The sequence below is a fragment of the Periplaneta americana genome, chromosome 6 (assembly GCF_040183065.1).
Source record: "Periplaneta americana isolate PAMFEO1 chromosome 6, P.americana_PAMFEO1_priV1, whole genome shotgun sequence".
Classification (NCBI taxonomy): domain Eukaryota; kingdom Metazoa; phylum Arthropoda; class Insecta; order Blattodea; family Blattidae; genus Periplaneta; species Periplaneta americana.
Window position 1 is genome coordinate 91,792,072 of NC_091122.1, and position 12,188 is coordinate 91,804,259.

Sequence of the window (12,188 nt, forward strand, 5' to 3'; positions counted from 1 at the left end):
CAAACACTCAGATGGATTTTTAAAAATCATCAGTTTTTCAGGTTTTATTTCATTTTACTACTGCTTTAGTGCTCATAAGAATTCTGGGACTGTAGGTCTCCATAACTTCAAAGAGTTTGGCAGATTCCTTTATCTTAGTTTAGAAGTTGAACTAAACTCATTTCAGGCCTATCATTAATGAATCTCAGTACAAATGTCAGAAATAAAAATAGAATAAAATATAGAATCCAGTCAGAGATATCAGTACAGACACTTTCATTCATAAATGTCAAAATAACCTATATTAGTTTTAAATAATTTAATTCCTTAAACAGAATAACATTGAGCTTTATAAAATAAATATAAAATTAAAATATGATTGTTAAAGTTCCTGTATCACAATTCATACTCCTTCATAATAATATACATAGTCAAAATGTAAATATGAAACCTTCCATATACGTACTAGGTTCAAGTCATTATCAGTAAAATGCTTATATATAAAGAGAAGAAAAACTGCAATGGAGATACAATGCCAACAAAAACATTACCATTGATTTTTTGCAAATATAATACAGTATATTTAGTATAAGATGAAGAAGTCAACAACATAGCAAAAACATTAGGTAGATATTGCACGTATATACAGAAAATATTGTTGAGAAATTACAGAAAAAGGCATCTGTAAAGTTGACAACTATGTGTACATTACACTGGGAAACACAGTTTTCGTTGAGTTAGATCTGACACTTTTTTTGCTTACTAACTTTTGCGTTGGGAATTCAAATATGACCTCAGTTTTTTTTTCTATCACGTCAGCTTTTTAAGATACAGGGTACCCTCCAAAAAAACATACAAATTGTATGCATATAATTAAAATGAAGGAATATAATTACCTGATTGTACTTTATTCACTATTTTGTTCATACAAAAGATATATTGCTTCTGTACTTCAAATCCTGTCCAATTCATTTCAGTTAAGGCGTAAATTTGCGCTTATAACTTTTCCTGGAGCATGACATCTGTGGACAATCCTGCCGAATGTTCCAGCAATTGTCTGCGAGTTTATGTTGATCCCATCTACCCTGATACCGTGTTTCCATAACCTTCAAATTTTGGTGGAATCGTCCGCCTTGTTCATCACTGATGGCACCAAGATTTTCCGGGAACTTATCTAGATGGCTATGCAGAAAAAGCATTTTGATGCTCATGTAACAACCAGGCGCTTTGTACGAGTCCAAGAGTTTCTGGACTATTTCGCTGTAATTATCTGCTTGTACATTTCCAAGAAAGTCCCTGACAGTGGCCTTGAATGATAACCAAGCATTCTTTTCCTGTTCTGTCATTGTCCCAATGAATATTGATCTCTGAGGAGCTGCCGAATCTGTGGACCATCAAACACACTGGCCTTTATTTTTTCAAATGACAGACTAGGAAATGCTGTAAGGAGGTTCTTGAAATAGTCTCCTTCAGTTGCCAAAGCTTTCACAGACTGCTTCATGAGGCCCAGTTTTAAATCCAAAGTTGGGAATTTTATGATTTTTCTATCAACAAGTGGCTCATTTAGAATGTTTGGATCACCCGGTTTGAGGGTAAATCGTGGAGGCCAATTACTTTCCACCCTATGCTTCTCACGTGGTCTGCTGTCCCACATGCACTTATAACAGGGATATTTAGTGTATCCGCTTTGCTGCCCAAGAAGGAACACAATTTTAAGGCCAAAACATATGACCCAATTGTGTTCGTAATATTTCAACAACTCAATGACTCTCTTTATGTCTCCATATTCTTCACAAAGATAAACTGAATGGCCAATTGGGACTGACCGTAATAAATTGCTATTGTGAAGAAGAACACACTTTAAGCTCTGCTTTGAGCTATCGATGAACAGTCGTCATTCAGTTGCATTATACATTGCAATTCCCAAGCCCTTCATCAAATCTCGTATATTATGGCAATATAAAAAACAACCATCACTTCTAAAGTATTGCAGAAATTCATTTTCTCTGGTTCGAAAGTATGATACCTTAGTTTCTTTTCAAGCAGGTTTTTCTCACGCAGTCTGGATGCTAGGAGTTCAGAAGCTTCTTCGATAGCCCTATCACGTGTCAAATCACTCAACTCATGCTGATCAAATCCCTTACAAACACAGTCATCTTCAATAAGAAAATCGCTGTCACTATTGTCAGACATTTCATCACCATGTTCACTATGTTCTTCAAAAGAGGGTAGTGTAACAAAAACACTGGGCGTACTGCTGATGGTAGACTAGGATTCTCAATGTTACATTTATTTTTCTTGTTATATCCTGATGTTTTCACCGTGCAAAAATAACAGTCATCTGAATGTTTTCTTGTCTCTCGCCAAACCATTGGTATTCCAAATGACATCTTATCAAGTGTTCCTTTTGTCCAAATCCGTAAACCCTCCACACACTGCTTGCACATGTAATGAAGTGCTCATGACTTATCCTGGTCACCAATTTCAACTTTTAAATATGCAAATTAGACTTGCTTCACAAATCCACTGATGTTCGCCCTTTGACTGAGAATGGTGAAACTTCCATAGATACTGTATAACAAAAAGAATCAGAGTTGTTTCTGCACTTCCGACGAAAAACAGAAGAGGCAGCCGTGATCAAAAGAACGGAAATACGTGTTTAAATAAAGCAAAATATTGATAGTCATACTCTCACCATGCTGCCCTGCGTCTAGCTGCCTGTGGACTTACTGCTCTACAGAGTCTTCCTCCCTCCATCCCCCCTCCAGGTTGCTTGGTTATCAGCGAATAGGAGAACACCAGTGCTCTCCTCCATCGCAGATACAGTAAATTGCTTGGAGATAACCAATAGTGAAAAAACCTGACGTGACAGAATAAAACTAACTGCAGTTTCAAAATCAGCATATAATCGTTTGGAGGTAAGTGATAGAGAAAAACCTGACATCATAGAAGAAAATTAAGTGCAGTTTCGAAATCAGCATGCCTATTTTAGTCAAAATCAGCCGAAAAATCGAAGTCAACAAGAAATGTGTTCAAAATTGTTCCCCAGTGTTATTTATAAACAAGATTCACTATTATCGTTCCCATTCTGTCATCACTTCTCCATTTTGAACATTGCTTTTGCGACAGTTCCCTTCTTGAGAGCTTTAAGCGCATCCTCATACTGGCTTAACGAGTATGTCTTGACTCCAAGTTTGTCGTACTGCAGATATCTGAAACCATAAACCACGCCTTATTGTACTCACTAAGTTCAGTTAAATTTATTGTAGTTTAACAGGAAATTTACCTGATGCACACTTCTCCTTGTTACCTTTCATTTTACCCATTAACTTCATGCATTCATTCTATCAATTCGTAAGAGTTGGAGTCCCAACAGATCCTCTAAGATCTGGCGTAATTACGGTACATAAATTTGCTATGGAAAAGATTTTCTCCCAGTACCAAACCATTACTTTATTTCTTCTTTTTCTTCTGAATTAAGAATATTAAACTATAGCACTTAGTCACAAAAGGTCCATTGTGCACCATATAAATTGAAAATCAACCCAGAAGACCGCATTGCGATACTACTGGGTTTAATTTCCTGAAATTCCTCAGGAAACAATATATGTTTCCCATGATGCCTGATTTTACTTAAACCTGGGCAATCCTCCAAAAAGTTAGGTGATGACTCAACCTCCATACCAAATCTCCTACAAGTTGGATCATTACCAAGGCCCAAAATGCGAAGGTGCTTATTTAGATGGCAATATCCAGTCAAAAGCCCAGTAACTATCTCAGAATTCTCCTTTCCAAGGTCAGGAGTTGTTTTAGTTAAGTCAGGTTTTGATTCTCCAATAAGAAGTTGTCCACACCTGTGGAGTAACGATTAGCGTGTCTGGCCGCGAAACCAGGTGGCCCGGGTTCGATTCCCGTCGGGGCAAGTTACCTGGTTGAGGTTTTTTCCGGAGTTTTCCCTCAACCCAATATGAGCAAATGCTGGTAACTTTCGGTGCTGGATCCTGGACTCATTTCACCGGCATTATCACCTTCATCTCATTCAGAGGCTAAATAACCTAAGATATTCATAAAGCGTCGTAACATAACCTACTAAAATAAAAAATAAGAAGTTTAGCCTGCCTCACAGCTGTTGCAGATCTTTAGGCTCCTAGTAGTCATTCCATAAGGTTAGAGCCTATTTGATTATACATTTAGAGATGCCAACAAAAACCATTAATTTATTTCTTTCACTTCAATATCGATAAATCTAACATTTAAAAGTATCATGAAATAAAAAAAAACAATCTACCTGTTGGTCCGCTTGCTTAACAATATTAGGCCTACGTAATATTTACTAAATCTGTCCTCCTTTCTTTCTTTTTTCTTTCCTTTCTTACTTTCTTTCTCTATTCACAATTTATTTATTCATTTGAAGGACTTTAGGAGAAAACAAGGACTGGAACTACAGAACTGTCCAATCACAAAAAGTATAAAAGTGGAAATATCCTTTATAAGATAATGTTAAACATTTGGTACACTGATTAAAAACCAGGAATGTTCGAATATTAAAAATTGTTTTTCTCGATAATGCTGTTTTGTGACAGTTTCTGTTTTGTCCCAACACGCTTCATTTGTTCACTTCTTTATTCACGCATTCATTCTTTATTTATGCATTCATTCATTTTGTTCACTCCTTTTATTTCCTTGTTCAATCGTTTTTCTTTACTACTTGTAAGCTTTCCATAGAAGTACGCATTATTTAATCACAATATTCTTCAGAATGGCACCAAATTAACTTAGGTAAATGCCTGACATTTTTCTTCCTTCGTCTGTTTTCAATATTATAGTTCCCACATTAATCATGAATTGACCAATGAAGGGTAATTTGACCGAGCATGGATAATTAGCAGACGGATAGTTAGTAGGTACTTGGGAGACCAGGGTTCAACTCCAAGTGTGAGCTACCTTGACCTGGGTTTTATTATTATTATTATTATTATTATTATTATTATTATTATTATTGTTATTATTACTATTTTGTGGTTTCTCAAGTGTCTCACGGCAAATTCTGGGATAGTGCCAATTACAAAGGGCCGCAATCTACTTTCTACCCAAACCCTTAACCCTTAATCATAACACTCTGTAACTCATCAACTAACTTCTGCGACAAACCAGTGATCTATCTGGTAAGTAGCGGAAAATAGCTGAAGATATTACCTACTTCCCTCTGTTGGAAGAGAAGAGAAGTATTGTGATAACTACTGAGTGAGCAGAAATGCCCAGATAAAAAATAAAATAAAAACAGTAATTTTCTCTTAAGCTTTAATTTATGCTTAAGCAGTTATCATGACCTTACCTAGAACCCATTGCCTCTATCCAGCCCAGAGCCTTAGGGAAGCTGAATGGGTTGACTTTAACAGCAATGATCTTCAGCTCGTTTTTGTAAAGCGCATATGGAGACACACTGCAACAAATATATGTTGAAGGATCTTATCTACGCTTTAATTTATTTTTTATTTCTGCTCAGCGAATGAATTGAAAACAAGTGTAACATCAACTTCAATACAAATACTTTGTGTTTCTTATACAGAATGGTCCAAAAGTCTCGATCCATTTCCATTAAATCGGCAATATTTTCTTCTTATTTCAGTTTAATCAAGAAGTATGCTTACCATTGAAGAATGAATAACAGTTGTTTCCGCGCGATTGCAGTTATTAAGCTATGAACAAGTGCGTCAGGAGTGTGAAGGAAAATTTTACAAACCGCCAATATTCGGATGTTAGTGAACAAATTCAAAAGAACAGGAAGTTTTCTTGATGAAAAGTGTTCCAGCAGACCACAGACCTCTGCAAAAGATGTTCCACTTCTTCAGCATGCGACTGAATGCAGTCCAAGCACATCGACTCGCTGCCTCGGTAATGAACTCAACATTCCCAGGATAACAGTCTGGAGAGTTCTGCGGTTTCCTTTCCACAAACGTGCATACCATCTGCAAGTGCTACTAAAATTGGAACAGAAAGATTATGCTGCCTGTCGGCTATGTGCCATGATCTACTTGAGGCTGTTGTTAATGAGAATCTAATGAACTGTGGAATATGGGCTGACGAGCAACCTAATGCTACTTACGAATGGCAAAGGGATACATCCAGAATTACTGGTCCATACATCATGTTTCAAGAATTCACAGTCATTGAAGTCATATACTTGAACATGCTTTAACAATTTCTAGAACCACAGCTTACTCAGGATGGTGTTTTCCACTCTGTTGTCTTTCAGCAAGATGGTGCTCCACCCCACTTCGCTATGGTTGTGTGTGACTATCAGAATGAAACCTTTCCGAGTCACTGGATCGGCAGAGCTGTGCCAAGACTGTGTGCGTCATGTTTACCAGACTTAACCCTCACTTAATTTTTTTGATTGGGGGTTTTATTAATCCTTAAATTGACAAGGTTAGTCGTGAACATTGTAATTGGGCTTTACCTGTTATGTTCAACAACAAATGAATAAATAAATAAATAGGATACAACAGGTTGATAGGCTATATGCTATAATTTTAATAGAACAATAGAAAACAAATTGGTAGGAAAGTTAAAATTTCACAATACTATAATATTGTAAAACATATATAATATGGACATTGCGATAGTTGTTTTCTTTACAGTCCGACAAGGTTTAATAAACTAGTGTGAGAAATGAAGTTTTGCCAATTTAAGGGTTAAGTTCCATGTGTACAAGACAAAGATTCATGACTTTCCTCATTTACAGCAACGACTTACGAAGCAGTAGCAGCTATTACACCACACAAGCTTCGTAATGCTTTTAGAGTGATAGTGCAACGTTCGGAGCAGTGCTTCGAAATGGAAGGGAGACAGATTGAACTGTACTGAATAATGTACATAGACTTCTGACAAATAACATATGCAACAATCATTAACGTTGGACCATGCTTTCAACAAAATAGATCGAGACTTTTGGACTACCTGGTACTTTAGTGTACAGAATCCACAGTCATATTGTGGTTAAGAAGAGTTTTGAGTTCGCCATCGTGTATTGGGGCTTAATATTTCCAACGTTTCGGAATTGTCCACAGAATCAAAATAAGTGTTGGTATAAAATAGAAATAACCTTCCTTTTGATTTCATTACAATATTACTGAAAACAGAAAACACTGACCTGAATACGGTATCAAATTAATCAGAATAAAATAATATATGAAAAAACAGTTTCAAAATAGCCCCTGGCTGCATCTGTAAGCATTTTGTATTTAAGAACAATGTTTCAGAATAGCTCCAATCACTGGTCTTTTCAAAGGTGCTTTTTATTTATTTTTTCAATGAAGGCTAAAAAACTAAATAATTTGATGAATAGCATTTTAAGACCAACCTACTTCAAATTACTGGAAACAAAATACTCAAAACAAAACTGGTTTCACAATAACAAAAAGATGAAAAAACCTTTCGGAATAGCCCCACTTTATGTTAGGTATCTGTTGTTTATGCCATATGGTATTGAAGAGTTTTAGCATTGCTTCTTTTAAATGTATATCCCCATATTTAAATAATTCAACATTCAAATTATCTATGCCTGGGCTTTTTCTATTCTTTCATTTTATGTCACACAATTATAATTTTAAAAAATACTAATGCAAATCAACTTCACAAATACTGCATTATCAGTTTAGAGTTATTACTCTTTCAGTACAGTTACTCAGTCCACTGAGATTCCCAAATCAGTAAATTAATCTTAATAATAACAACTTCGGACGTTACATGATAGTGCAGAAAGATGGGCAGTGACTATATGAATTCCAATTATGGTAAGCTTACATATGATTTCATAATGTAACAACATGTCTATAATTGGGTCTGTTCTTACCTTATTCTATCTTGTGGTGACGATACTCCGAAGATACAGAGAATTCCCCCGGGATTAATGAGATCCAGTGCCTCCTCGATGGCCGGGGCATAGCCACTGCAGTCAATCACGAGGTCTACACCCCAGGTGAGGTCTTTGGCTCGGCGAGTTTTCAGTTCTTCGGGGGTGATTATATCGTAGCCAGTTTCTAAAATGAGAAAGCATCTCTTACTCTCATAATCAATGCAGATGTTTAATCTGCATTATAGAAATTACTCAGTTTTTCTCTTAAACTGATATCAAAGAGCAACATTCCTAAATTCGTTAGAATGAAACAGCTAAGGTAGTCAAGGCAGTTTGTGAAGGCTTTGTTTAAATTTATATATGCAATCACTAAAACCGTGAAATTATTTCTATTTTAGTATGGAAGACGAGACATAAAGTTTCACAAGTTACCATAATGCATACAATTCAAAATTTATTGTAAAAGAGTAAATAGTTTTTACCAATTAAACTATGAGGATAAGCTTTCAAAAAAAAAAAAAAAAAGAATTTAAAGTTTTTCTATAACAGTTTTCCATAATATATATTATACTGTACTGGTATATCAGTTATTATAAATGACTACACATATTAGTAATTTATTTCTTGTAACTTTTAATACGTACGATTTGCAATGTAGATTTGTCATTCAATACCGTTGCTTTAGTTTCACTACCACGTAAAATAATGCACATATCAGTATCACATTCTCATATACAGTACCTGTGTATGTATAATATGTTTATTGTTTATTACCTACTTGTATTAATGAACTGCAACTCGCTTTGCGTTATACAGGTATTAGTGCGCACGCACGCACGCGCGCGCGCGCGCGCGCGCACACACACACACACACACACACACACACACACACACACACACAAACACACGCACGATATTAGCAGTTTTGTTTTAAAAGATACTAAAAAATCATAATTTTGACTGGTATGATTTCAATCTCATGTACCGGTAACAATATTTGAAAAATTAATTAAGACAAGAGTGGTGATAATTTACTGATTAGAAAATTAAATATACCATACTGGTACTAAAATGTATTAAAAATCTTAAGACTACATGTATTTATATGAATGTTTATTTAATCACAGAAATATGTCAGACACTAATACTTCTAGTAATAAAATATATTTATGTTGTAAATAACCATATTGTGCAATTATAGACATAATTATAATTTAATATTATATCAGTATTTTGTGCAGAATAATATTGTCTAAGTGAAGATTTTTCGATTGCTTCAGCTCTCTTATTTATATATAAAAAATATAGGCAACCATGACATGACCTATCACCACATAATCATTCTTCTGTTCCTTTTATTTTTCGGAGGACGGACCTTACATTGAAGCTTGAAGCTTACTGTACTAACCACCCCTGTTATGTGAACGACACTTGTAGACAAACGGCCGTGCTCTTGTACAAAAACAGCACACCACACTGAACTTAACTCGGGCTAGTGTACAGATGATGATGATGATGATGATGATGATGATGATGATGATGATGATATGTGAATTAATGATGGCGAAACGAATCCGAGGTTCAATGCCGAAAGTTATCCAGCAATTCTGCTTCAATTGTTGAAGAAAACACCCACAAAAAAAACCCAACCAGGATTTGAACTCAGGCCCGCTCGTTTCACAGTCAGACGTGCCAACTGTTACTCCAAAGCAGTGGACGTTCCCGTTACCAATGAGATATTATATTCCTACCCAAAGATATTATGATTGACATCAGATGCAACTCCTTGAGAACAAGTGTCACAAACATAAAGATCTCCCACTAATAATATTGCATAACATGGTACACACCCAACTTTGCCAGCAACTTTCTGCGTGCTTCTTGTGGCTCACTCACGATCACTCTACGATGGCCTTGAAGATGCAGGACACTGGCCCAAAGGTTGCCGATGATACCTGCTCCAAGAATCAAGATCCTGGATCCCACAGGAATAGGAATGATACGATCCCACCCATGAGACACACAAGACAATGGTTCCGTGAGTCCAGCTGTAAATAACATATTTATTATCTATTTTAACTCCACAATGGCCGGTCCAAAGCCCGGATGAGGAAGAAGGAAGGTTGGAGAGAGAGGTCTCACTTTTTCCTGTAAAAATAACCTAAGAGATTGAGCTGACCATCTTAGTTCTCTGCTGCATGGAGCAGTTAGAAGACAGCCCCCTCCACCATGCTAGAGTGCTGTTGGCCAATCACCAGCACACTCGAATTGTAAAGATTAATAAAAGTAAAACCTCTACACCATAGGTAAAAAAGACTAATGAAGATTTCTATTTTGGGTTGTCTAGATGTTAGCTTTCTCGGAGTATTAATCTAACATAATAACTTTTCATTCCAGTCTCTCACGTTTCTCCAACCCTTTTTGTAAATTAATTCTGTATTAGTATTGTGTTAATAAGAATGGTCGAAAAAAAGTAGTGTGACAAGTGTGCAAATAACAGATATGCAAGTGCATAATGAACTACTATTTGCTAACAATCAAATACCGGTAGTATTGGCAGAATACCATAATAATATGAAATATATGGCAAATAAATTGAAGCTTATAAGAAGTTGGGTCTTAAAACAAGTGTGGAGAAAGCCACTTATATGGCTGTTGTAGAGACTGGAAAATATTTGGTCACAGAAGTAGGAATGATAAAACAGTGCAATCTCGTGGCCCCAAATTTTGCTGAGGCTAGAATGTTTTCAATAAATGTTATGTTTCATTTAACGACGCTCGCAACTGCAGAGGTTATATCAGCGTCCCCGGATGTGCCGGAATTTTGTCCCGCAGGAGTTCTTTTACATGCCAGTAAATCTACTGACATGAGCCTGTCGCATTTAAGCACACTTAAATGCCATCGACCTGGCCCGGGATCGAACCCGCAACCTTGGGCATAGAAGGCCAGCGCTATACCAACTTGCCAACCAGATCGACTGTTTTCAATAACTTTCCTTATGAAAAAAGTAATTAATCTTCCTCTAAATTTGGTATAAACTATAGTAAAATAAGCGAAATATATTACGGTATAGTGGAACACACCTTTCATAAAAGTTTACACTTTTTTAAACAATGGTGCCCAACCAGTGGCACATTCAGAAATTTGGTTCTGGGGGAGGGGGTGAGGGGTTAAAAAATCGACTTTAATATATACGGTAACAAACCGGTGCAAACCAGCTGAATATCACCATTCTGTCTTCACTATGATTGCAGAAGCTCAGTCACCACACGTCTACACTGTCGCGCTGCTCGTTGAGGACTGATGACAGATGATTGAATCCGAAGATGATGTATGAATGGATTCCAACGGGAAAAAGGAAGAGGGGAAGACCAAAATTGACATGGACACAAGGAATAATTAAAACAATGAGAGAAAGGGGACTGGAAGATGGCGCATAAGAGAACAGAGAAGAATGGAGAAAGGCTATAGAATTCTGAAAATGGGTTTAGGATGATATCCTAGGACCTGATGATAATAATAATAATAATAATAATAATAATTATTATTATTATTATTATTATTATTATTATTACTACTACGCTGCTATTACTACTACTACTACTACTACTACTACTATTATTATTATTATTATCATTATTATTATTATGTCAATAATATGGCCACTGTGTGAATATGTAGGTTCTGAGGGATTTTTCACTCGATATGAACAGCAAATACTGTAGTTAATAAGTTGTTGAACACGCAGTACCTGTAGAATAGTGCTAGAATGGTTTCATCTTATATAAATATGGACAACCACGAAGAAGATAGCAGTCTATGTAGAAAAGTTTTAAACACGTTATGATTAATGAATTTTTGGTGGGTGGTTTGATATGAAATTTCGAAGTTTGATGTTAACGGAAGCCTTTTATCTATTTAATTTTTCGTTGTTCTAGTTTTTAGATCAAGAATTCAATATACACTTGTTTCTTTGAGATACCTTGCTCAAGCGTGATGTTGTCGGGCAGTTTGTGTACTTGGTCTGCAGGCACGAGACAGTATTCTGCCCAACCCCCATCTTGGTAGATCCCATTGATCTTGTCAATCCCACCACCAGTGCAGTAATGGTAGTTACCATTATGGCAAGCATCGCAAGTCAGACAACCACTGAAATGGGGAATAGTCACTATATGTAGGTTACAGTATGTGAGGAAAAACACCTCAAGCTAGTAGACATGTTTGATGTTACACGCATTTATTTTATAATTATGAAACCTCAGAGGTAATTAATTGAAGCGGGTTCCGAAATAAGGACACATAGCTTTATGTGCCCTTTTTCCTAAGATTGCATTGACTGCTCGAGTTCAT

The 12,188-nt window shown here is 36.2% G+C and overlaps 1 protein-coding gene across 6 annotated transcripts in view; it reads right to left on the reverse strand.

Moving 5' to 3' along the window:
* Positions 1-283: 283 nt before the first annotated feature.
* The window catches only part of LOC138701497 (uncharacterized), a 95,340-nt gene continuing 83,435 nt past the window's right edge, over positions 284-12,188 (reverse strand). For 5 of the 6 annotated variants that reach the window (XM_069828439.1, XM_069828443.1, XM_069828440.1 and 2 more), the window contains 5 exons: positions 11,821-11,987; positions 9,688-9,885; positions 7,835-8,021; positions 5,315-5,422; positions 284-3,191 (listed from right to left, as the gene is read on the reverse strand). In XM_069828439.1, the coding sequence (XP_069684540.1) occupies positions 3,074-3,191; positions 5,315-5,422; positions 7,835-8,021; positions 9,688-9,885; positions 11,821-11,987 (778 nt within the window). In that variant the 3' untranslated portion in view covers positions 284-3,073. The remainder of the gene's footprint in view (positions 3,192-5,314; positions 5,423-7,834; positions 8,022-9,687; positions 9,886-11,820; positions 11,988-12,188) is intronic. The other variant, XM_069828441.1, reaches the window with a different exon arrangement.